The sequence below is a fragment of the Theropithecus gelada genome, chromosome 6 (genome assembly GCF_003255815.1).
Source record: "Theropithecus gelada isolate Dixy chromosome 6, Tgel_1.0, whole genome shotgun sequence".
NCBI lineage: Eukaryota > Metazoa > Chordata > Mammalia > Primates > Cercopithecidae > Theropithecus > Theropithecus gelada.
In genome coordinates, this window is record NC_037673.1 from 126,170,886 (window position 1) to 126,198,826 (window position 27,941).

Below are 27,941 nucleotides of genomic sequence, written 5' to 3' on the forward strand. Positions count from 1 at the left end.
TAAATATTGTAAAATAGTGATAGAGTTTGGGTCCAAAACATTCTCAGAGAAAAAGTTAACTGCTTAATTCAGTTTTACAACTATAAGTAGGGCAGATATTTTTTTAACACACCCCCTCATGTTTATTGCTGTGAAGAAGGTAAGTACTCTCCAGTGTCTTGCTTGATTCAAGAACATCCTGGCTGCTGACTCTTGTAAGCTGTATGGCACTCTTCTGAGATCTGGTGCTGATACATTCCACATGTAACCCCACTGCCCCTGGAAGAGAAACTTTCCTGCTGAGTCAGAGGGGTTTATAGAGATGCAAAATTAACAGACAACCTATGTCTTTTAGAAACTGCTAATATATCTATCCTTTGCCTTCTCACAAGTGGGAAAGTTTCTGCTCCCTCCAGATGGAAATCCATACTTTCTCAGTGAGAAGTATGGGTCACCTAAAGCAGAGTCCCTTGTAAAGAGAGAACATATCTCCATTAAAGTCATCACAACTTGCTGGCTGGCTACAGCTGCCCACAGACTCACTCCCACCACCTTGGCTCTCTTAACAGCAGATGGGTTCACTTAGAAGAGCGTGTCATCCAAATCCAGCAGCCATGTTTTTTGGGCGGTCCAAACGTGCCGTGTGAACACCAAAGCACGTTGTTAAGAGCATATACAGCTGGGAACAGAGCCAAGGGGACCTAAGATAGTGAATGGGTCAAGGTAGTAGATTGGGGCACTACATTACTGTAGCAAACTATAAAGCAAATTCTTGCCATTTCCCTCCCCGTAACAAAGCTGACAACCTAAACCTGGTTAGGTTTCACAAGAGTTGAGGCTCTGGGAGTCAAAACATGAGAAGAAACATAATCCCGAGTATCACATGTGAGGCTGCGGAGGCAGGGCCTGGTCAGCTGTGTTAGCTCAGCAATGTTCAAAGAGAAAAGTCAAGCACTGTCTCTCTATACGTGACTGTTTCCTGTGCTCCACATTGCGGGTTGTAACACTGAGATTCTGGCAGCCTTTATTCAAACAATAGTTTCCCTTAAATTGTTATTTCTAACTCTGAATGAAGAGACATTCAGTGCTACACATATCTAATTCTGTCATCCTATTAATTTTAATGAGTACAGCCCCATCTGTTCCAGTCAAGCACCCTCAGTGTACATGTGTGTGAGAAAGGTAGGGCAGTGTGCTGCTTTGTTTCTTCGTCCCTGTGCATTGACGTATCATTTTGAGAGCAGTGACTGTGTGCAGCTGAGAGGCCTGGTTTCAGATGCCGGTCGGAGCATCCTCAGGCACATTAATAATGGAGGAGTCTGACAGGAGCAGCTTTGCCTGCCTTTGTTTTCCACTGTAGGTGAAGGGAGACATGGATCTCTCTGTTTTGCCAAATAACAACCATCCTGACAAATTCCTGCAGCTTGACGTAAAGTCTTTCACGAGGAGCTCAGCCCTCCTTCAGACCAGCCTGGCGAGGTTTCCGGGTGGAAATTATCCTGCTGCACAACACTGGCAAAACCTTGTCTACTCACAGGTAAGATCGAGTGGCACAAAAATACGGGTACGGGGGCTTGTTTCTTTCTCGCCATCTGCCATTTCACCATTTATGCAAAAAGAAGCCTATAGGAACAGAGTACAAGGTGGCTACTCTGTCTTCCAACTTAGTCTTTCTCTCTTCCTTAACATTAGGAACTTTTCTTTATTTATAAAATAAATGAATTCTCTCATTCATTAACTCCCCTCCAAGCATTAGCTTCTCTGCCTGTCTTCATTTGAAATTTCAGGTGGCCCTCCTTTACTCCTTCCCTTCAAAAATTTTCAAAATAATTGTTATATACACAAATAAGACTTTGGGGGAAAAACTCCCATCTCTATCTTTGGTGTAATCTAAGCATAAAGCATCAGAAGTTTACATTGTGGGCATAAACAAGCCTCTAAAACAGCTGGAGGTCTTGCTTCTGCTTCCCTTGGACTAGCTCCCTGTCATAGCATACACAGAAGACTTAGAGAACAGAACAATGGAAACCTAATTATTGAAGGGAAAAAATACAGCGAACTCTCCACCTTGAAAAAGTGCTAGCTATTATTGTAGATATTCTTATTTTCCACAGGTGTCCGTGTGGACAAGGAATACCAATTAGACCTTCAAACAAAATGCAGGTTTTATTTTTCTTTTCTTTTGCATTTTCCTTCTTTTCGCTGACCAAAAGAGAAGAATAAAACTGTGATGAGTTCCATCTGCTGGAATAAACATAAAGGCCCTAACTGTTGCACAGCTAATGAAACAGGAATAATCTTTGCTTTAAGACATGAAGGCTAATGGGGTTAAGAGTTAGTCAATTTAGAAACAGGAAGAAGCATTTCATTACAGAACAGATGTGACTGACCTACAAACCCCTGCAAGTCATTAAATCCTTTGGAGTGGCTCAAATTCCCTGAACAGAAATTTGTTTTCTTTTAAGAACAGTTGCTACTCATGAGCCCTGGTGTAAAGTGACTCCTTTGTGGTATGTTTGTGGGCTCCTCGGGACCTTTATCATGAGATCATTCAAAAGCAAGTACACTCAAATGATTATGTAAGTGTTTCCTCCACCTATAAGGATTTTAATTTATTTCCATTGTAAGGCAGCCTATTATGACAACTGGCATTTTTTAAATTTTGCATCAATCTCTTTGGTAATCCTCAAACCCTTCTGCCATTTCATACCCAGCCATGTTGTTGCTGTTGTATTTGTAGATGTGCTTCTTTTTTTACTTTTAAATGAAATGAAATGAAATTGCTCCTTTTTCCTCCTTATTGTTTATAACATAGAATAAAATGATTCAAAAATCAGTTCAGAAAACTTGGCCCTTCTATGCTATGCAGTTTAGTCTAAGAAAACATATCCAGTAAATTCCTTTGAGGTTGGAACACATTGATCTAACATCTTTTGTTTGGTACTGAAGTTGACCTATTTCCTTCATGTGGAACTTCACAGTTAAAACTCTGTTGAATGTTGTTCCTAAACCTAAATGAAATGCAAATTTTTAAAAGGCAACTTTTTCTACAGGCTCCATTGGGTGGAAATAGTTATTCAAAGAAAAACCAAAGAGGTAAACTTCTGTTTCATAGGTCTTTGAATATGTGGTGTTAACATTATAAACTTCAAATACACTTGATTTAGTTATCCTTTTAGCCTAAGAAGAAATGTAGTGAAGGCCAGTGTACTAATTGGCCAATTAATAATGCATGGAGTGGAGAGGCAGGACAGTACATCAAGTACAAATTCAGGTAACCAGGTAGGTGTGGCACAAAATATGAGTAACAACAACGATATTCACTACTTCATTTTGCAATGCATCAGTAAATAATTCTCTTTTGGGGATGGATCTTAAAGTCCATGATTGATATATTCATTGGATAAAATAATAAATGTCATAGAAATAGCCATATAGAAGTTTTAAATATTTGCCATGATACCACGATACCATTCCATGAAAGAAGACACTGAATATACAAGTATATTGAGGTGTTAGGCACACATAAGGTGGTGGCTACCGAGTAGCTCTTAATTTAAAGCTCTCACTCCACTGGGGAGTCAGTAAGTCAACGGGAAGAACATGGAATAAAGAAATTAGAAACTTGGTTTCTTATCTCAAAGTCACAATAAACCAGTTTTAGAGACATCTATCATGGCCCTTCATTCATGCCTCAGTATTTCCACTTGCAGTATTAGGATAATATTTATTTTAGAAATTTCCTTAAAAGTGAGAGCAAATGAAATATGAAGTAAAAGCAATTGAGAGCCAGATTTTCCTATAAAAGATCAAGAATATGTATGGAAGTATGTACATATGTATTGTTATTTATACCAGTATTTCAAAATGTATTAAAGTTATCTTTTCATTAGAATTTATTAGCAAATCATTTCATTTCCATTATTTTATAAATATTGTGGATGAAGGGGTATGTGTATATGTGTGCACATGGTGGTTGAGGGAATGTACTCAATAGATATGTCAACCTGTGTGACTAACCCAAGCAGTAGATATAATACCACATGAAATCTACACAAACTCCAGAGTTGTGTCAACTGATCCTTTCATCCCACACTACACAAGTGCATGGTGTTTAGGATATAGACTACTTTATGGAATGGCAAAGCACTTAACCTGCAGTCATTACCTTCAAACTCAGGGTAACCCAGGAGTTAAAACAGACATTCCCTAGATTGGAAATGTCACGTTGAATTCTTAAATATAGGTATCGTTTTACTCTCAATGATTTATCGTTTAATTTTTAAAATTCACTTTCCATTTTCAGAGGAAATTCTCTTGGCCATTTTTATATGAGCTAAAGCAATACCATTCAATCTATTTTTTTTTTTCTGAGACATAGTCTCGCTCTGTCACCCAGGCTAGAGTGCAGTGGCACAATCTCAGCTCCTTGCAACTTCTGGAGATTCAAGCGACTCTCATGTCTCAGCCTCCCTAGTATATGGGATTACAGGCACCCGCTACCAGGCCAGCTAATTTTGTATTTTTAGTAGAGATGGGGTTTCACCATGTTGGCCAAACTGGTCTCGAACTCCTGCCTCAAGCTATCCACCCCGCTTGGCCTCCCAAAGTGCTCGATTATAGGCATGAGTCACCATACCTGGCCTCAATCTAGGAAAATAAGCAGTGATGGTCTCAGTTGATTCAGTAACCAGGGACATTGTAATTCCCATCTATGCAGATACTCAGGTCACCTATATTTGCAGAGAGTATACACAGATATTATTTGATTCTATTATATTTATACTTCTCGTTAATTCTTTCACCAAAGAAATAAAGAAGCTTCACAACAAATTTTATGTCAGTGCAATGAAGAAACATTCGCCAAAATCTAATGTTTCTAACTGTTAAAATAATTTGGGGGATGTATCTGATGAAGGCATTTAGAAATGTATTCCAAATACTTCTGCCAACCGCTTTATAAAACAAGTAATGAAAAAAAGGCTGATTTTTTAAAAAATGTGATAAAATATGTGGTTTTCAAACAATCCCATCAAAAAGTGGGTGAAGGATATGAACAGACACTTCTCAAAAGAAGACATTCATGCAGCCAACAAACATGAAAAAAAGCTCATCATCACTGGTCATTAGAGAAATACAAATCAAAACCACAATGAGATACCATCTCATGCCAGTTAGAATGGTGATCATTAAAAAGTCAGGAAACAACAGATGCTGACGAGGATGTGTAGAAATAGTAAGTCTTTTACACTGTTGGTGGGAATGTAAACTAGTTCAACCATTGTGGAAGACAGTGTGGCAATTCCTCAAGGATCTAGAACCAGAAATACCATTTGACCCAGCAATCCCATTACTGGGTATATACCCAAAGGATTATAAATCATTCTACTGTAAAGATACATGCACACATATGTTTATTGAGTCACTGTTCACAACAGCAAAGACTTGGAATCAACCCAAATGTCCATCAGTGATAGAGTGGATAAAGAAAATGTGGCACATATAAACCATGGAATACTATGCAGCCATAAAAAATAATGAGTTCATGTCCTTTGCAGGGACGTGGATGAAGCTGGAAACCATCATTCTCAGCAAACTATCACAAGAACAGAAAACCAAACACCACATGTTCTCACTCATAAGTGGAAGCTGAACAGTGAGAACATATGGACACAGGGAGGGGAACATCACACACCAGGGCCTGTCAGGGGTTGGGGGGCAAGGGGAGGGATAACATGAGGACAAATACCTAATGCATGCAGGGCTTAAAACCTGGAGGATGGGTTGATGGGTGCAGCAAACCACCATGGCACATGTATACCTGTGTAACAAACCTGCACGTTCTGTACATGCATCCCAGAACTTAAAGTATAATTTTTTAAAAAATTCAAAGGGCAAGAAAGAAAAATGTATGTCTTTTTTTTTTTTTTCATCTATTGTAGTGGGCCTTAATTTTCTAATTAGCAGTTGTACATCAGAATATTTTCAGATTAACTCCTTTGTTATATCTTTTCCTGTCTTCTATCACATCAGTTTCAGAACCAAGGAGCATTCCAAACTAAACCCGTGAGATGGAGGGAAAGGCTAAGGGTGAGAGGCTGCTCTTCCATTGATTTCTAGACAATGTCATTTACTGAATATATTTCCTAATCACCTTTCTGCACTCTTTTCCAATCCAATCACACTCTTTTTTTCCCATAAATTTCAATGTCTTTCCTTTTTATCATGGGTTTTTTTGTGTATAACTGTATTTCTTCTATCTCTGAACACACGTCATGCCTTCCTAAAACTGTCTCTATTTTCAATCTTCCATTTATTATTTTGAAAAAGACAGTGCAGGGGCCGGGCGCCATGGCTCACACTGTAATCCCAGCACTTTGGGAGGCCAATGCGGGCAGATCACTTGAGGCCAGGAGTTCAAGGTCAGCCTGGCCAACATGGCAAAACCCCATCTATACTAAAAATACAAAAATTAGCCTCGCGTGATGGCATGGCCTGTAATCCCAGCTACTCAGGAGGCTGAGACACGAGAAACGCTTGAAGCTGGAAGGCAAAGGTTTCAGTTAGCCAAGATCGTGCCACCGCACTCTAACCCAGGCAACAGAGCAAGGCTCTGTTTAAAAAAAAAAAAAAAAAAAAATCCCAGCACTTTGGGAGGCCGAAGCAGGTGGATCACCAGATCAGGAGTTCGAGACTAGCCTGGCCAACATGGTGAAACCCCATCTAAACATACAAAAAATTAGCTGAACTTAGTGGTATGCACCTGTAATCCCAGCTACTCAGGAGGCTGAGGCAGGAGAATTGCTTGAACCCGGGAGGTGGAGATTGCAGTGAGCCGAGATCACGTCATCGCGCTCCAGCCTGGGTGACAGGGTGGGACTCCATTGAAAGAGAGAGAGAGAGAGAGAGAGAGAGAGACAGAAAGAAAAGGAAAGCTGCACAATACGTCTATCCTTTCTAAGCTTATATTGGATGACAATGTGGTACTTTGCAGGTGCATATATTATCTAGGAAGTAGACTGATAGCATCATCAAGTTCCTCAGGGTACCAAGTTATACTAAATTTATAGGATTAGGGAATTGGCTTTGGATAGTGTATTTCCAAAAACAACACCCAAATTGCTCCAACAAACTGTTCTTAGTTGAGATCCAAATGTCTCTGGCATGAAAGCCTATATTAAGGGTACGTTGAATGTTATAACACCACCTGTGAGCACCAAGAGCCCTGGTTATATGCAGGGGAAGGCAGGAGATGAGGTTTCAGAGAAACCTGGATCACACCAGAGGGTCCATGGGCTTTGTCTATGATTTTGAATTTTATCCCGAAAATTTTGAAGAATCAGTGAAAAATTAAAGCAAAAGAATGACACAGTGAAATATGTGCTTTACAAAGCTTTCCATTCTAGCAATTTAAAACAAAAATGGTATGTTCACGAAAGAGCTGATTTTCTGGGAAAGTTTGTCTATGTGCTCACATAGGAAATATACACAAAATGCTTTGTTTTCACTAAGATTATGATAAAGATTACACTGAATGTACAGATCACAATGCAGAAAACAGAAATCGTTATGACCTTGATTCTCTCCATCCATGAACATGATGTATCATTTTATTTATTCAGTTCTTCATATGGCCTTCAATAATATCTTTAATTTCCACAAAGAACTATTCCATATAATTTGCTAGGTTTCTATCTAAATACTTATATTATTTTTTCTCTTGATAATAGTACGTTTTAAGTCATGTTTTATAATAGAGCATTACTCATGCATACAATAGATCATTACATACTGATTTTGAATCTAGGAAGTAAAATCTCTTATTTTCCCCATAAACATCCCTGTAGATAACCATGTCATCTGCTATTTGTTTATTTATAACCCTATTTCTTTTATCTACTTATGTTTCTATTATTTTTGCATTGCTTTGAACTTCCACTGCAAAATTATATGGACATTGTGATTACTAGCATCCTTGTATTAATTCTGAAACTAAAATAAGTGTTTCTAATATTAAACCATTAAGTAAACTGTGTTCTGTAAGTTTGGGGCCCATTCCCTTAATTAGCTTAAGAAAATTTTCTACCAGTTCTAGTTCACTAAGAGTGTTTGTTTTGAATATGTTTGAATATTTTGAAAGTCTTTTTCTGGCCTATTGTAAAATTTAATGGTTTTTTTTTCCTGTTAATGTGGTAAATTTCATTAGTATTCTAATATTAAACCATCCTGTTGGCATAACATCTTTCCCTGGTAAAAATCTATTTTATCTTGTTACATATAATTTGTACATATTGTAGTATTCTGTTCAGCAATATTGCATTTATAATTTTGCATTTATGTGTATAAGAGAAATTGGCTTATACTTTTCTTTTACTTACTGCCCTCATCTGAAGTTTATACTAATTTCAAAAGTGAGCTGGGAATTGTTCCTTTTCCTATTTTCTGGAAGAATTTGACTAAGAAATTATGTATTTTGAGAATTGTAGAAGTTGACTGTAAAACCCTCTGGCCTGCTGTTCTTAAATGTGTATGTTTGGAGGAGATTTAAAACTATTGATTCAACTAGTCAAATTATCACAGGTTTGTTAATTTTTTTATTTTTTTCTCAATAAGTTTGGTAAGTTACATTATGTAAGAAATTGTCCAACTGCACATAAATGTTTAAAGTCGCTCAGTTTATTTTCTGATTGTTTCTTAATCTCTGCTGTGTCTCTTGTCAGTTCCCCTTTCCATTCCTAACTGGGTGGATTTGTGTCTCTATTATTTTTCTTGAGCAGTATTGCCAGAGATATTTTAAATATTTTTCCAAAGAAATAGCTTTCAGCTTTATCTTCTCCATTGTATATACTTATTCTCTTTAATATGTATTGATTCTGCCTTTATATTTATGATTTCATTTTGACTGTTTTATTATATTAATTCAATGGCTTTAATTTTAAGACATTGAATTCATGCTTACTACCTCATTAATTTTCTCATTCAGCTTTATAATGCAAGCATATATGCCCATAATATTCTCTCGAAATACCATTTCAGATCCAGCCAACAATTTTGGGATGTAGCATTTCTCACTTTCATTCTGTCCTAAATTTTAAGATGTTTATTATTATTTCTTTGAAATGTATTTTTAAATGTCAGCAGAATGTGTTATTTTATGTTTTTGATAATGATTTCTAGATTTATAACTAAGTTGTCAATGGTCGAAAAGCATGGTCCACGTAATACTGAATCTTTGAAATTTGTTTTGGAATTTAAGATGTTATCAATTTTGTAAAATTTTCAGTGTATATTTTTAAAATGAATATTTTCAATTGTTTAATAAAGACATCTATATATGTCACTTGAACAAACCTTTTGATTTTATGGCTCACATCTTCTTTATCCTTTTTTTTCCCCATAAGTTATTGAGGTACAGGTGGTATTTGGTTACACGAGTAAGTCCTTTAGTGGTGATTTATGAGATTTTGGTGCACCCATCACCCAAGCAGTATCCACTGCACCGTATTTGTACTCTTCTATCCTTCACCCCCTTCCACTTTCCCTCCAAGTCCTCAAAGTCCATTGCATCATTCTTATGCCTTTGTGTCCTCATAGCCCAGCTCCCACATTATCAGTGAGAACATATGATGTTTGGCTTTCCATTCCTGAGTTACATCATTTAGAATAATAGTCTCCAATCTCATCCAGGTTTTTTATTCTTAATGATGGTTTTGCATGCTTGAGAAATTTACATGTATAAATTTCTCCATGTAATTAAGTTTTGTTTTATAAATGTTGAGACTATTTTATTAGATGCATACAAGTTTAGAATGACAATATTTTACTAATGTTAACTAACTTTATTCATTTTCTAGCAACCTTCTTTATATCTAGCAAAGTTTTTGACCATGTCTATTTTGTCTAGAGTGTGTGTGTGTGTGTGTGTGTGTGTGTGTCTTGGTGGTTAGTCTAGCTAAGATATGTCATGGAAACAAATATACCAAAATGTTTAGTGACTTAATATATGTTTCATTCACACAAGGCCCGATGTATATGTGATAGATGTCCTAGGAGACTCACTTCTGAGTAGAATCCAAGCTCCTTCCTTCTTGAGGCTCTACAATATCAGAATCTCTATTAAGCTTTAAATAAGAAAGGGAAAGGTTAAGCCAAGGATCTTGCGAGGAATTTTACTGGTCAAACTTGAGTTTCATTAGGTTTGCTGAGCATCTACTGAGGCTTAACCCAGCAAAAATATATATATACATGCAAACATATCTGTATATACACACATACATATATGTGTGTATATTTATATATAATGGTATATGAATATACTATATATGCCATATGTATCACCTAGTGTGTGTGTGTATATATATCATCACATATGTATAATCATCTTCTGCTATATAAAGCACATTCACAAGAGTCCTGAGATGTGTATAGTGTCATAAAAAAAGAAAGTGAGCCAAAATCACGTGGAAGATTTCAAGGGGCAGACTTGGAAATGGTCTTTCATCCACATATCATTAGACATAAAACATGTGGCCCCAATATAAAATCAAAAACAGATTAGGAAAAGTAGATATCCTCTGTGCTTAGAAAGTGGAAACAAAATGAGTAAGCATTTCATCAGTCACAACACCCAGTTCTCATTGTTTATATTTGCCTAGTATAAATTTTTATATATTTTTACTCTAATTCTTTCCGAATCTTTATATTTTAGGCATTTCTGTTGTAAATATTTTATAATTTAATTCTTTTTTAAAAATCTGATCTGACAATCTCTGTCACTGCAATAGGGAGTTTATTCCATTTACATTTAATGCGATTATTTATAATTGTTTTTCTATGGTTCTGAGATTTTCCACCTGTATTCTTTTTTTTTGAGCCTTTTTAAAGATTGTTTAGTCTTCATCTTTTTCCTACTGCTCTGGTGACTTAGAAGCTGTACATTGTTTCTTTGCTTGTTAGCAATATCTCTATATCCTCACTGAAATTATTTCTTAAAAATTTCTAATTAAAAAATCTGTGTTAAACTTACTATACTCCAGTGTATTCATTTCTCTTACTTTAAATTCACAAATTAGTGATTATTACTATTATCTCTATTTCACCTAAATCAATGCTTGCCTAGACTCACAAACACATTTATCAGTTTTTTTCTTTCTCTCTTTCTCTCTCAAATTTCTCTTGTATCTTAAATATTTGTTATCAACTTTCTTCTTCCTGAATTACTATTTTTAGAGTTTTTACAATAACCTATTAATTTGTACACTTAATTTTCTTTGTTCAAAAATGCCTTCTATCTCTCTTTATTGAATTATAGTTTACTTCACATAGAGTCTATAATGATTAAAGTATATAAATGATAAATGAACAAAGTTATGCTTAATACAGAAAAGCCTAGGTAGGTTTTGAAGTGTTACCTTTTTTAAATAAATATTTTAAAATGTAATTTATTTTAATGTCCAAGTAATTAAAATAATTGAATTACTGTTGAGTTTTCCTGTGGTAAATATATTCTTTCTTGTGCGGTAGAGTGAAGGGTTTTTTGTTGTTGATGTTCTGAAAGCTATTTAAAAAAATTTATCAAGATTCAAATAAAAGCCAACCAAAATCAGTATTGCTTATTTTGTGATTAAATTCATAATAAATTTATACTATTAATTTTTCTTTGCCTGTCTCTCAGACATAAAATTCACATGCAGTGCAAAAATAAATAGTACTATGCTCTATAATAAACCTCACAACTTTCAAAAATATCGTCTAGAAATAAGAGCTTGAATGTTCTTTTAAAATGTATCTCTGAGTATTTTGCTATTTTTACACATTAGATTTTCTAAGTCTATATACATTGTAATAGAGTGTGTACTTTTTTCCTTGATCTCCCCAAAACTATATTTTCATGTATAGATCTTTCTTATTTAAGAAACTTAACCAACAGTGTAGAAGACAATCTGACAAAGCCAATTTGTCAATGTCAGGAGAATTATCCCTCTTCAGAGATGATCAAAGATGCCTATCCTTGAAGAAAAAAAATAAGTAAAAATTATGCTAAGCTCATACCATTTACATTTCTTATCAAATTACTTTTGCTCAATTCAGAAACATTACTTTTCAAGCAATCTATCTTTGAGATAAATGCTAAGCCAAGAAGATTTATTATTTCAATGCAAACTTCAGTTTTAAAGAATATAAATTGACTTTGAGCAGACCAAGGACCTATTAAAGTCAGAGAGGTGTCTGCAAGTTGAGCTCTAAGAATGCGAAAAATGCATGGATTAAGAAAATTAGGGAAATCCAACACCGAAGAGAATGGGAATGATTTTATCTAGATGATTTTTTTTCCTGCTAGCCATTTCAGAAGGAAACTACATTTAACAGTTTACAACTTTAGCTTATATAATATAAATTAATATGACCTATATACCAACAAATGTTGACAGCATCAGATAATCATAAATATGACTCAGAAGAATAAACTTCCTATTAAATATTCTCTGTTTTGGGTGTCTAAAATACATGACATACATTTACTGAAAAATATCTGTAAATTAAGGAAATGAACCACTTCTTTTTAAAGGTAAAAGATTATCTAATATTAACTTATATGCAATCCCTCTCTTGATGTCCCATGACAAATGAAACATGACTCTATAAGTTTTATTCTTCTCAATTTGTATTTGACCAATGAACAAATTTTAATTTCCAAAATGAACACATTTTTAATTTCTACCTTCATGATAGCTCAATATACTTAAGAAGAAAACAAAACAAAGTAAAAGTCTGAAGGTCAAACCAGACACAGAAAAGCACACATTATATGATTTTATTTATAGAAAATATGAGATGAGTCCAAATGAATCTATGCTGTTAGAATTTGGGTGCTATTATAGCTATTCTTTGGGCAGGGGGAGGAAGGGTGAATGGAAAGGAGCATGAGGTGTGCTAGTAATGTCATGTTTCTAGGTCTGGATGTTGAATCTTGAGTTTGTTTGGTTTGCAAGAATTTATAGAGCTATGTATTTCTATATATGCATATTATGCTTCAATTAAAAAAGTTTTTAAAAACCTGAAAGTCAGTATTAGAGCTATATAACAGCCTTTACACACACAGATGCTAAATTACACGTACAGTGCTAAGTTAGCTTCGACCTCAAAGCTGTCTGAAACGGGAGCCATGATAGTATTTGTGAAAGTCGAGGCATATCTCTAAAATGTCTTTTAATTTTGACTTTGCTGGATTAACATAGCAATATTAAATACTATTTTAATAAGTCATGGACTATAAAAATAGAGATAAATAAAATGTCATTAAATCTCAATGCAAGTAACCTGAGAAAAGTTGGCTTTGTTCAGAATTCTACTATTTGAATTTGACAGTAAACAAGGCTCTTTCTCTGTAGTTATAAAATAGCATTTTAATGAATGATTAGTAAAGCTGTTCAAGATCACACAAAAAGAAAAAAACTCAATTGATGTTAGATTTCTAGGTCAAATGAAACCATAGAATCCTTTCCTCATTCATTGTCCTAATCTGTTGGGTTTCTGCACAAAATCAGCACATTATCAGGTACAGTTATCTCACACTGCATTCCCTACTATCAGAAGGCCCGTTGCTAAGAGATGCCTTGTTTCTTTGCCTCTTAGAGGGAAAAGAAGAATATTGCTGCTCAACGAATTAGGGGATCCAGTGCAGAGAGCCTTGTTACTGCTGATAGCCCTCCACCATCCATGTCATCAGTTATGAAGAATAACCCACTCTATGGTGACCTAAGTTTGGAGGAAGCTATGGAAGAAAGAAAAAAGAACCCATCATGGACCATTGAGGAATATGACAAACGTTCCCTGCACACAAACCTCTCTGGACATCTGAAGGTACTCACAACTAAGTGTCAACTTCTTCAACTGATAAGGGAGATCAGTCAAATAATCCTAAAAGAAAGCATTATTGAAGTGACAGGTATTCTTCACTAGGCACAGAATCTCTAGATTTCAGAGCATTTTGGCTCCTGGCTTTTCTTTCTCCCTTCTAGTCAGTATTTATGTTTATTTGTTTTGAGTTTTACAGTTTCGACAGTTACTGGCAACTGTATAGTATAGAGAAGAAAAAAACTATGTGGCACAGAACAAAGGTTTTCCAGGAGGGTAAAACTTTTATTGAAAATTAATATGCAAGATTACGTTTTCTTTTAGTTTTTAAACATTTATGTTCGTGAACACTTAACAGCTGATTCCCTAGTCTACATTTATTAAAAAATACTTATTAAGTGTTAGGCACTGTGCAAGGAAGTTCTCATCAAAGATTATTTTATCTCAGCTCTCTCAGTGATTTAAGATTGAAGATTTACATTTTGGTCATTTTCCTGTGTCTCAGTAACAAAACAAAACAAAAACATTTCAACACAGGAAAAGTATGCAATGAACTCATTCACCCAGCTTAAATCCAACTTAAGTTTTTCTTTCTTTGTTTGCCCCCACTGGTGTCACCCCAACCCATGAAAAACTTCAAAATACCTGAAAAGCAAGGAAGCAGCCCTCTGTTTTCTGAATGGACAGGATTCCTAGCCAGTCTTGGCTTGCCTCCACCTGCCCCGGGCCAGGAAAGCCTGCCATTTTCCAAGTACATACCCTTCATTCAAAAATGTTTATCTGTGCTAAGCCCCATACCTTAAGCACTCGAGAATTTTTTTTTTTTTTTTGAACAGGAAAGCACCCTGTCTCCTTGAATCCCACTCACACTTTTTACAATTTCAAATATGTGCTACTCAAAAGACCCACTGTCCAGAATCTTGGAAGTTTCTTAATCTCTTGGTAGATTGAATGTATCTCCTCTTTTATGTAGCCCGTTTTCCAGAGAAGTTTACATAACAGATGCTCTCCACAGAAACAATAAGCTTGTGTTTCTTTTTCCTTCTTTCTTCTTTTTATAAATTTTGCGTTCCTTACCAAGAGTCTTAAGGACATCTAAAAGTCACCCCTACTATTAGAAAAAAAAAAGTATTGATACATTTTACAAACATTTCTTGACTGTATGTTAGGGCCTCTTCCTTTTGCTGATTACATGTAAAATAAGGGAACTATGGAGGTGAATGTTCCCGTCCCTACCCTCAAAAAGTTGATCTAACTGAGCAAATTAACAGACAATAACTATAGAACAAGATAAAGGAAACTAACGGTAATAGAAAGTGCCATGCAGTGTTCTGACTCATAAGTGGGAGTTGAACAATAAGAACACATGGACACAGAGAGGGGAACAACACACTCTGGGGCCTGTGAGGGGTGAGAGGCAAGGGGAAGGAGAACATCAGCACAAATACCTAATGCACGCGGGATTTAAAACCTAGATGACGGGTTCATAGGTGCAGCAAACCACCGTGGCACAAGTGTAACTATGTAATCTGCACATTCTGCACATGTATCCCGGAACTTAAAGTTAAAAAACAAAATCTGTACCCCAAATTCTCATGATACACTTTACCTATAAAGAAAACTTGCACATGTAACCCTGAAGCTAAAATAAAAGTTCACAAAAAAAGAAAAGAAAATGCCTTTCCCTCACATTTGCCAATACTGGTTATTTTTCAAATAAATCATCAATGATTGGAAAAAATGGTAACACATTGTTTGCTGATTTTCATTTTTCTGATTACCAGGTGAGGCTGAACATTCTAGTAAAAGTATAAAACTTGTTCACTATAAAAGCCCAAATTAGGATTAGTGTAATAGCACATAATTATCTCCTGTTAAATGTTGCCATAGGCTTACCTGTGATACTCTTCATTCTCCGTTCTAGGAAATTGCTGCTTTTCAGGTTTTCTTCTCTTTCTTGTGGAATTAGTCCATCATCACCATTGCCAGCAGCAGCACAATCAGTCAGGTTTTCTGATAATCCCATGTTATTACTTCCGTGCTTCTTTATTTCTTCTTCAACATTGAGTGGAAGTTTCATATTAAGAATGGTTATTACTTTATACAATAAAAAGAAGTTTTTGTGTCACTGAAAAAAAATAAAGAAGAAAAATATAAAAGAAAAAGTGCCATGTAGGATAGGAAGGGGGCACAAATCACATTTGATTATAAAAGGAATTCATGAAAAAGCAAACTTATTATGGGCTTGAAGGATGTATAGAATTCCAAAAGGTATAAATGGCTTGCCTAAGTGGGAAGGCTCTTTTTTCAGGAGTAGCAAGAGCAAAGGCAGAAATATAGGAGCTACAGGTTAAGTAATAGAATAATGGGAAAATAAGGCTAGAAAATAAAGCTAAAAAATGTTTGAATGTTATGCTTATGAAATTGAAGATTATTGGCAATAAGGAGTAATTTTTTAAGCTGGACAATTATATGAGTTATGTTTAGGAAGAATGAGCCATAAATACAATGAGTGCCATGTTTTACTACAATCAGGACCTGCTCCCTCCCATACCCAGTCATAACAAAAGCCATAACTTTTGTTTTCATTAAAATTTTTTCTACCTCATTAATTCAACTTTCATCTTCACCCCTGTCTATATCTCATAGAACCCCTAACTTATTTTCTGAAACCTTGACACCACTTTTCGGCTATAAACCCAAGTCCCTGTGGTCACTCCCATTTTTCTACATTGGTAAGAGTTTATAAGCCAGAAAAGAGAAAAGAAATCCATATTTAATTACAAAGGAAAGCTAGAAGCAGAATGTAAGACAAAATAGTCTCTATGAGTGAAGTTCTTAGTGGAGAACAGAGGCATTAAACTTACGAAGTGCAGGCCTCTGATTAGGACACAAAATGAAAGATAGGCATGAGGTAGAGAAGGATTTTTACATCATTATCCTTCTTCACAGATCATCCATATTTTATTTTAACATTTTAGCATTTCTAAAACTAAGAAGTTCAAACTAGTACTAGGGAGAATTGTTTTGCCATCATCAGAATCTATCCTCACTTTCTATTCATACACGCATGCACATTCCTCTCCCAGCAGTGCACCTGGAAGTCTGAAGCTAGTTCATTGACCCCTGACGCTGAGAAAGAAAACTTGCTGTGCCACATTTCAGCTGACTTTAAGTCTTCTGAGACTGGAGAGGCAAAGAGAGGGGGCAGTCCACTGTAAGCCATTACAACAAAGCAGGTGAAATATAATGAAGCATGAAGTAGGTTTGTGAAAGCAGAGATTGAGTATTCACTGTAAATTTGTTGTATATAAGGCATAGACACCAAATCTACAGCACCAAAACATAGCAAGAGATGTAACAGGAAAAAAAGTATTTTTATTAATGTATGAACAATAGAGTTTGCACATGATTTATCAGGTACAGGAGATCAGGTTGACTTGATAATTCTATGGGCCTGGAAGGGAAGATGAAGTCTGTGAAAGAAAGAGAGACATGGGGAATAAATAAGAGCTGATGTGGGGAAGAATATAATGGGTCATTTTTTCAGGAGGTCAAACAAAGTTTCTGCATGCCAGACATGTGGCAGCCCTCTACAAGGAAAATCAGTGGGTCAAGAGTAATGGAAGAGACTCCTGACTTTTAGTCCTACTACTTCCATGGAAGTCAGCTTCTGGATTTACTGAAAACCCCACCAAGCATGTTTATTCCTGCCATGCAGACAAAATCAAACCTCAAAGGTTAATCTAAAGCAAAGAATTTTCATTTTATTTCAACGTACTATGCTGAATTATATGCACTATTTATAGGATGTAAGGAACACTAAATTGGCTACAACATGATAGAAACACTGTTGTGTTTCTGACCCTCTAATGTGAGCAATTTAATTAAAGACTCACGAAGGCCGCCTAATTAATTCTGATGCAGACCTACAAATTGGAACTGCAGGGATTCCTTGTCAGCCAGGAGACTGTAGCTACATTTTTATGCTATTCAAGGAAGCCTCGTATCACTCATGTGAGCCATGACATTGAAGCCTTGCCCAGGACAGAGTGAATATGGACCATCAGTCCCCATGACAGTGTCTTGTTCTGCAATCTCAATTAATTTGTAACACTGACTGATTACTGATTAATCATATTCTCCATGTAATTTTCTTTTAGGAAAATCCTAACGACCTGCGGTTTTGGTTGGGAGACATGTACACTCCAGGTTTTGACACTTTATTGAAAAAGGAAGAGAAACAAGAGAAGCATTCAAAATTTTGTCGTATGGGTCTGATTTTACTTGCCATCATCTCCATCTTGGTTGCCATAGTGACTATTATTACTTTTTTCACCTGAGGAAACTGCAACAGTCAGAGCTACTTTAAATTTCCTAAACTTTTTTCTGATAAACATTTGAAACCCCCCCAAAAAATAACAAAAACAATGTACATGCAGTGTGAATGGATTGTTGATTGTACTATTAAATGTAATTGTCCTGAAGAACGTGAATGTCGGATGTGGCATTCCGGCTTCTCCACTTTGTTCTGTAAAAGCTTTGTAAGAGTTCCAGCCTGAGCTTTGTCCTTTGGGAAGCAGGAATTCTGAGGACCATAATCACAGAACAGTCACTATATGCAACCCACATTAAATATCTTCATAGGGAGCAAACAGTATCAAAAATTGTCAGCAGCTTTGTTTTCATGCTTAAACTATATTAACCTTGTTTTAAAAATACTGTTAACTCTTTACCACCTCATCCTCCTGCAATCACCAGAAAAGTTTGAGCTGATAATTTTTTTTTAACCAACTGCTGGGTAGCTGGGATAAAAATCTTCTGGTTGTGCTGCCAACTGAGTTAGATTCATTCTCTGTTTTATTTTCCTGTATTTCTGTTTAAGTCAGAAAAAAAGGAAGGAGAGAAATATCTTATTCAAATCTATTCTTATTTCCCCAGTAATCATCTATGATGCCCCAGTTTCAGGCTGCAATTTTAATAGAATTAAACTTGGATAGGCCATAGTTACATAATTAATTACATTTAGATCCAATTTATCCAAATTGGCTATGACCCCTGGTGGCAGTTAGTGTGTATATATTGCCAACCATGGCCTACTTGGGGGTCCCTAGGAAAGCAGAGGGAATACTGCTAAGAGAACAGAGTTTGAAGCCTAACTGCTACTTGCTAACAGACTCTGGCAAGTTATTCTCTCAGAGAAGGAATGATATTACCTGCCCAACAGGGCTGGCTAAAGGACCAAATACAAAACAGGTATGAAGAGTATCTGGCTCGAAATAAACAGTTGCTTAGTTAAAGGCTGTTGTTATTATTAATTTGTGCTAGCTAATTGACAACCTGAGTTTACCTTCCATTGTCTGCAGATACCTGGGGACATGGTTGTAGATACAGATGGGGAATCAAGTCATCACCCTGCCCTTCCTTCTAGAATATCCTTTCCTAAACCCCTCATTCCCACTCCTTTCTCATCTATAAGCAACCCAGCCAAAGGCTGCCTTAAGCAAGAAATAAAAGAGGAACTTTCTCTTCTTCCCATGAGCCTAAAGTCAGATTTTGTTCTTTGATATTGCCATATCATTTTGTTGTATTTGTCTTAAAGATGCTTGAAATAAAGTACAGTACAAGACAGTTTGGGATGGGCGTGGTGACTCGCGCCTGTAATCCCAGCACTTTGGGAGGCCGAGGTGGGTGGATCATGAGGTCAGGAGTTCGAGACCCGCCTGTCCAACATAGTGAAACCCTGTCTCTATTGAAAATAAGAAATTAGCCAGGGTGTGTTGGTGGGCGCCTGTAGTCCCAGCTACTTGGGAGGCTGAGGCAGGAGAATCGCTTGAACCTGGGAGGCAGAGGTTTCAGTGAGCCGAGATTGTGCCTCTGCACTCCAGCCTGGGTGACAGAATGAGACTTCCATCTCAAAAAAAAAAAAGACAGTTTTACTGAACAATAAAGTTGTTGTATAGAAAAAAAAAATGGTGTTAGCCATATTTGTAGTCCCTCATTTTTTATTCCTCTTCTCCTCCATGGAAGGTTCCAGTCCAATTTAAAATTGAATTACAGGAGAATTTTAAAACTGAATTACATGAAATAAAGTATCAGGGACTTTATCACTCTCACTGTGGACATAGATATTACCTGCTATTACTCTGCCTTCAAAGCTTACCTGCCCAAAGTTTACCTCTAAGGGATTCACAACATGTTCAGGTCTCTGCCACACATGGAAAGCATCTGTGCTGCATCAGGTTACATGTGGCTGCCTAGGATTAAGCATGGGTAAGGCTTTCTAAAGGCAATAAGCAGTAGTAACCATAAAAGTGTAAAGGCTGCTTAACTGAATTCCTGTCTCCCTTGCCCCCAACTCATTACCTTTCTCTTCTGCCTAGTCAATTCTGGTCAAGCACCTAGTATTCTTCTATTCTCCCTATCCCTCTTCTATTCTCATTTATGATACTATCAGTCATTTCTGTTTCATCATAAATGAGTTTATTACTTTCCTAGTGCTCCCAAATCACCTTCATTTTTAGCTTTTGATGTAACTGTAAAATCAAAATATATTATTGTCCTGCACTGAATTAATATTATGCATCTACATGTGAGGGCAACTTATAAATAAAGAGAATTTATCTCTGTTTACACGCAAAATAATACCTTAAAGGAAGTTCCAATTTCGCCTTCTACAGTACAGGTTTTTGTGAAAATGGAACAGAAAGAGCATAAAGTCATGGAAAATGCAGAGGCGACGGCCCTAAACAGGCTTATGTTGAAATCGGCTTTCTTGAGAAGTTCTCATCCAGATTCAATGAACTAGTGTTTCTAAAATATTTAAATACAATCCTTCTCACATAACAGGTAGTCAATAAATAATAATTATTATTATCTTCAACACTGACTATTTTAGTAACTTTTTTTAACCTAAATTGGGGTGAGAACACCTGGCTCCACCAGTTCTTAAGTTATAATAATTTAGTTTCAACAATAATCTTCCCCGGGTTTTTGTACACACCCTCCCCTCAAAGTTATCTTGTATATTTTTGCTTTGTTTTTGTATATTAGGTGAGTGTGTGGGAGGCCTAAAAGCAAATAGTATATTAAATTTTCTTTCAAAAAAATTCCAACTGTGCATACTTTTTAAAAGTGCTCCTCCCAGACTCAACAGGAGAATTAAAGCTGTTTTTTTTTTTAACATAATCCATTAATGGCCGTTCCAATTATATTCATGCTGCTGTCACCTAGCGGAGAGTTTAGTGAGGGGAAAACAGAAAAGGGAACGACGGCCTGGATCCATTTCTCCAGAGTGCACTACTGCCATCTGGTGGTCATATTTACCATGTCTGCCCTCAGCTCATGAAAAAGCATTTTACCAAAGGGACAGAATAAGGTACCTCTGTAATTACAATCAGTGTGATGGCATGACTAAGAGCACCTGCAACCACTAATTTTGATACCCTCTCATCTTTCAAGAAAAGAAATATGATTGGCCTAGAGTCATACTGACACTTGAAGGCAGAGCTGTAACCCTCAGCATCAACTCTCGACTGTAAGACACATCTCACGCTAAAGCTAAAAGCTAGAGGAATGCCTGGAAACTGTCCCATTTCTAATCTCTTCAAATGGGTTAAAGTTTTAGGAATATTAAACAATTTACTGCTTGTTTCAGAGTTGATATGATCTCCTGAATTTCTACATTTGTAGCGCTCTGTATTGAAGGTGTCTTTAAATATTATTTTTTAGTAATTTTTTACTAAAATTAAATGTTAATAATATTGAATGATTAAATACTATCTGTATCCATTGTCTAACACAATTCTTAAGTTCTCCCCTCATATAACTGAATAAATATAATTTTATTGTATCTGAGAAATAATTTTTAAAACTGTAATTAGACAGGGCCCTTAAATCTCAACACCTCTGAATTTCTACTTCCAAACCCACAAGAGTCTAAGAGAATATACAGTTTAGAGGAAAGACAACTTTTTTGGTTTCTTCCAAATAATCACTTAGTCCAGGCTCTTGCCTAACGTGAGGTGAGAATATTCAGCCAAAGTGAACGACTTCGGAAACCGAACCCAGATTTCTGCCAGAGCAGTTGTTCTGCTTTCATGTTATAGACACGGTGACTCATGCACCTCATCCAGTTTCCCTCGTTTTGCAGACTGTTGCAAAGGGAGTGTATAGGACTTCCTTGTGTGCATTTTGAGCTCTTTCCGCATTCCTGGCTCCATTTTATAAAGTGCCCTTTCCTGCCTCTTCCTTCCTGCCTTAAATATACGGTAGCCCACAGTGCTCTGTCTTTCCTCAATGCCTTATACTTACTATATAGAACTATATAGACTACATAGAGAATTGTGTGTCTGCGTTTACAATATATGCATATATACATAAATAAAATCCAAATGCAAAAGACTTTTTTCTTTTTTTTGAGACAGAGTCTCGCTCTGTCGCCCAGGCTGGAGTGCAGTGGCGGGATCTCCGCTCACTGCAAGCTCCGCCTCCTGGGTTCACTCCATTCTCCTGCCTCAGGCGCCCGCCACCACGCCCAGCTAATTTTTTTGTGTTTTTAGTAGAGATGGGGTTTCATCGTTTTAGCCAGGATGGTCTCGATCTCCTGACCTCGTGATCCGCCCGCCTGGGCCTCCCAAAGTGCTGGATTACAGGCGTGAGCCACCGCGCCCGGTCAAAAGGCTCTCTTTCAAAATAAACAATTGAAATAAATATTGTATCTTTTAAATAAAGAAATTCTTTTTTTCAGTATAAAATGTTCTCTGACTAGATTTCTTTAGCGAGAAGGAAAGAGATTCAAGGCTTACACAGTTTTGCTTATCCTGTACTCCATTTTAAAGTTACTGACAAGGAAAAGGTAGTAATTCTTCTTATGCTAATTAAACTGGTGGGTTTTTCTCAGCTATAAGATAGGCGCTAAAATCTCTCACATTAGAATTAGTTTCAAAGTTGGGAAGTATTGTTTAGATAATTACTTGAATAATAGAACAATGGTTAGGCCAGATTGGAAGTATATCAGTAAATATAAATGAAACAGCAGTTAAGTGTTTCTTTCTTAAAAATACATTATTTTAAAGGCTGAAATATTTCTAACCAATACTTAATAGAATAATTTTATTGTTCCTGCTGCAAAAGGAACAATAAAATTTTTCTTTTTTTTTTTAATATAATGATCACAAACCACTTTCATGAATTGCAAACCCAGGAAAAAAGTTTTATTTTGCTTATCATTAACATATAAATGCACAAATTTTAGAGCTGTTTTTCCAATTTATTCAGGAAGATTCTTGACAAAGACACTGTCCTTGATCTAATGCTAGTTAAACTCCCGTGAGTGTCTCTCTGACTAGGCTCTGGATCTTGGGTTATGTCCATGGTTGGCTTATTCCACTTTTGGCAAAAATCTTGCTAAGTCAGTTTAGGGTAAATCTGACTACCCTCTATACGATATCTTATCACCCCGGCCTTCCTTCAGTGAAAATCCTGTTAGGTCAGTGTAGCAAAATATTACCCTACTCTTAGTAATATTCCATCCACCAAAGCCTGACTATTCTCCTTAGCTACAAGTCTCCACTTTTCCTTACCATATTCAGAGTAGAGACTGATCTCTCTCTTCTACTATAAAACCCCATTGCAGAAGCCTCCCTTGAATAAAGTCTTCTTTGCTGCCTTTAACATATGTCATAAACAATTTTTCCTTTAACATTCCCAGTGGATGCCCATGGACAGCAGTGTCCCATACGACCCCATGCCTGCTGCCCATCCCCCTGAACATTTCCATCCTGGCTTTATTAAGAATTCAACAGAAATAGTTGTATCTTCTACACTGTGTACTTTTTAAAACCCTGCCACTTCTACAAGCTATTTCATCTCAACTGTAATCTTGAGAGATAAGTGTAAAAGCCGTATTTTACAAGAAGAGATTGAGGCTTGGGGACATCAAAAGACTTGTCAGAATCAAATTGCCATGAGGGCTTAGATCTACTAAACCTGTTCTGACTATTCTTTCTGCTAAAGTTTTTATTTTCTCATGGCTGTAGTGGGGGCTTGATATGGTCCAGCTGTTGACGAAAACAAGGGAAGTGCGTCTCCTCTCCTTCGCCCCATAGCTATACATACACTCAGCTCCAGTCTCCAAGTGAGTACAAAAAGACCCTGCTTCAATAAGGGAATACACAGTTATGCTCAGAATCCCAGTAAATCTGAATGTCATACGCTTGTACCATTTTGTAATTTAGGTTCGTGGGGCTTCCTTATAAGGTAAAAAATTAAGTGATAGACTCTATGATTAAGAATATGTATGAGTTAATTACTCTTTCTTAATAAGTGTTATGGATAGAATGCCTTTCCCTTATGACAATGTTCCAGAGTACAGGATCTGATTTCTCTAACTTTGCCTGAGATTGTCCCTAAATTAGATGTCAGTCCCAGGAAGCCCCAACACCTCTGTGTCAGGAAGGAGTTTGGCTTCAGAGGAGCTGATATCAGACCCACGCTGAAGAACCTCACCTCTGGGAAACCTGCAGGTCTGCGTCGTCTGCATCAGAGGTTTGGTGCGATGAATCCCTCAAACATACATTCACTCTCCAGTGTGCTACCATGTAAGGCACCTAGTCATAGTTTGGCAACAGAATTTGCTCCCAGAATTTTCTCATCTTTGTAGACTCTGCCTTTAAAATGCACCTTTCTTAATGTACACTGGCCAGACACCGAGTTTCATCTTGTTCACCATGATAAAAAGCAGAAGGGAAAAGATGATCTTTTATTTCCCTATAGCTTGGAGTTTCCTCTCTTACCACCAGAGGGCAGGTGTGCACCAGGATGCCAAACCACAGCTTGCCTATTTTGAGGGCGGTATTTCAGTTATGTCAATATACGGAAATCTTGACAAATGAGTGAAGAACTTCCAAAGGAATACAAGTGATTAATTGTGCTGATTAAGCCCTAGGGTAGGGAGCAGGAGAGCCTGCCGGGATCACTGAGTGTGCATCAGCACAGAAAAGTGACAGTAATTGGGGTCCCATACTGAGAAGGCTTCAGATCAAGGAAGTTCAAGCTGGGCACACCGACCTCATTAACCAAATCTACCGTGTCTTTACTCAAGTTGTGGTTCATGCTTGTTAAAAAATGCAGAATCTCAGGGCAGCTGCATCAGAATCGTCATGTTTAACAAGCTCCCTGGGTGATTCTTTCTCTCTTAAGTTTGAAACAGGATCTTGAGAGTGTCAGCAGCTCGCTCGGGAAACTCTTCCAAAGCTAAGGTTCAGGTTGGGGAAACCCACAAGTGTTCTGGGTTTTGTTGTGAACTTTTAAACGCCCCCACCAGGCGCCCATGAATGTAAGGCCTGCTTGGTGGCACTTCCCTGTGGAACAAACAGGCAGATGTGGAGATACAAATCACCTCTTTGTCCTGGCTCTTTCCTCGGCCTTTACATACTCCTCAGGAATGCAAGCTTCATGAGCAATTTAACCCTCAAGATGTATACAAACAGATTTTTATTTAACAGATAAATTATACTTTAAAAGTTGAGCTGGAATTCGTACTCATTTTAAATAGAATCTTAAAAATATGATCATGAGACAACCTCAGCCATCAGGGATAATGCAATAATGACTTCTTGTGCATCAGTACGAATTTTGTGTGAATCAGGGGCTAGAACTCCAGCCATATATTGTCCCTAAAGATGGTTTCTAGGACACAAAGCCACTCCTTCTGACTAAATTTATGTAACAGGTTTGAATTCTATAGATACCAACTTGAGGGCGAAGAAATAGAACTCTCATCCTGTCTCCAGAAATATAGTATTGGGGCTAAATTCAGTCCAATCAGCCTTTTATCAGAATTACTAATTCAGTCAAAATTCAATTCAAATTTTAATTCAGCATCCTACCCCCTCCTCTGGAAGATATGCAAGTCTAGAGAGTAGAAGTCCATTCATTTGTGGCACGGAGAGTGAGATTCTGCCTACTTTCACTATTTTGTGGCACCAGTGCTGGATGGTGCTGGCTCCCAAAGGTGACACAGTCATCACCAGTACAGTGTGCAGGAGATACCAGCCAGCAGTTCACTTATAAAAGTCCACATACATCACAGTAATGTGCATCTCCTTGATCTATGACTTGTTTTTGGCCAGGTAGCCTCTGACGATGATCATCAGCTCACACTCCAAGTTAATTTCCACAGCTTACCATGGAGCCCTAGGAAGATTACAGACTTCTTCAATGCCATTCCCCAGCCGCAGGGAATCTCAGGTAGAACTGGGCCCTCCTTTTGGCAAAATATATCATTTCTGTTTTTCCCCCAAGACTCATGGTATATGGTATATCTCTGAGGTTTCTGTTCTCAAACTGCGTCCCAAACATGGCAAATCTGTTTTCACATCTCTCAGAAATGCCACATTTTTCAAGAGCCATATTTATATTTTCTTCCTTTCCCTTCTTCACCTACCCCACGGAGGAAGTACAAATTCCTCTCTTCCTCTGAAACAGCATTCCCAGGTCAGCTATGTCTTCCTGGAGCTCAAATTTTTAACATCATTCCGAGGAAAGAAGGGAAATCAGTTTGATCTCATACCCCACTTGAGTCGGTCCTGTTTTGTGGTAAGAGCAGCATCGTTGCTCATTTAGATTATCAGTCCTTGCTGTCTGTGGAGTTCTTCACATTCGTCAGTGCAGTTGAGTTAGAAGTCAGATGGGAATATGGCTACAGGTATCTTCAGGAAAGAGAAAGGAAATAGTATTAATAGTTGGTTATTCTTTCCTATTTTGCCTCGCCATACGTGCTTATGCCCAGAGAGAGTGAGTCGTGACACAATCTTAATCTCCTTTATTTTGGTACATTCTCAGAGGCTAGCCACAGAATATGATTAATGTTACTATCTTTACCCAGACAATAAGAGAGTTCTGGGACTTCCCTGGAGTGCTGGGACCCCTTGTGGGAAACACTAAGTAAAATGTATTTGACAAGAGGCAAATGGAGAAAAGACTAGCTGGAGCCAAGAGCTAGTGTGGTTTCAGTGTGTGCATACAAAGGGAAGCATAAAGAATATTTTTTGGCAGGTGGTGATAGAATTGCTCTGTATCCTAACTCTGGTTGAGGACACATTAATCTATAAATTTTTAAAAATTCATAGAACTATGCACCAAAAACGTCACTTTTACCGGATGTTGTTTATCTGTCTACCTGTCTATCTATTTATCTATCTATCTATCTATCTATCTATCTATCTTTCTGTGGCAAATGAAAACTTATTCTCGGAAGGTTCCATATTAAATAGCTTCTACAGGTAGGCTTAAATGAGCTGCCATTTACAAAGAAAACAAAAACTGAAGCTACATTAGAATTCTGTTTTTTGTATTTGTTTTCTGAAGTAGCATGGCTCTACCACATACAAATAAATTTGTAGAACAAATATTCCAGTATATTTTCAAAAAATTTATAAAATATTAATAAAAATGATCTCGTGTTTCATTTATAGATTTGTTAATCTTTTCATTATCATACACATATAACATTTTGGGAATCCTTTCAATTTAATTCAATATTTTAAAGTAATTATGGCTTTATCTTTTCTTCTAAAATGATCTAAAGTTACATCCTATGTATTCATTATATATGTTTGCTAAATCTTTATAGCTTACTTACACTTGACACTCAGAAACTGAATTCTATATCTTCATATCCTCTCCTTTAGAGAGCACAAAATGTTAAAAGTAGAGACATTCTTACTAAATTCCTAGAATAAACAGTTCTGGAATTGTGTCTTAATATAGTTGTAGTAAAGATAACAGAAATAGTAAATACGGTCTCTGACTTGAGTTTTCAGCTTTTTTGTTGGATTAGAAGACAATGTACCAAAGGGAGGAAAATTTTTAAAAAGACCTAAAAATTAAAAAGCGTGGCAAAAACCCAGGACCAAGCAATATAACACACTTGATAACACAAAGGAATCTTGTACCAGGGTAACAATAAATAACATATAAGCATATTTTTAAAATTAAGAAGACATAATCAAGAACAAAAGTCAAAATTCAAATACCTATGTAACACCATCTATGTTTTGTTTCTTCAATAAATAAAATCCAAGATCACAAATATTTTCAAA

General features: G+C 36.7%; 1 protein-coding gene across 1 annotated transcript; it reads left to right on the plus strand.

Moving 5' to 3' along the window:
* The first annotated feature begins 1,351 nt into the window (after positions 1 to 1,351).
* KIAA1024L (KIAA1024 like) lies at positions 1,352 to 18,179 on the plus strand. The gene is made up of 3 exons (XM_025389439.1): positions 1,352 to 1,516; positions 13,615 to 13,842; positions 18,000 to 18,179. The coding sequence occupies exons 1-3, from the start codon at positions 1,352 to 1,354 to the stop codon at positions 18,177 to 18,179; spliced, it is 573 nt and encodes a 190-aa protein (XP_025245224.1).
* Positions 18,180 to 27,941: the final 9,762 nt, after the last annotated feature.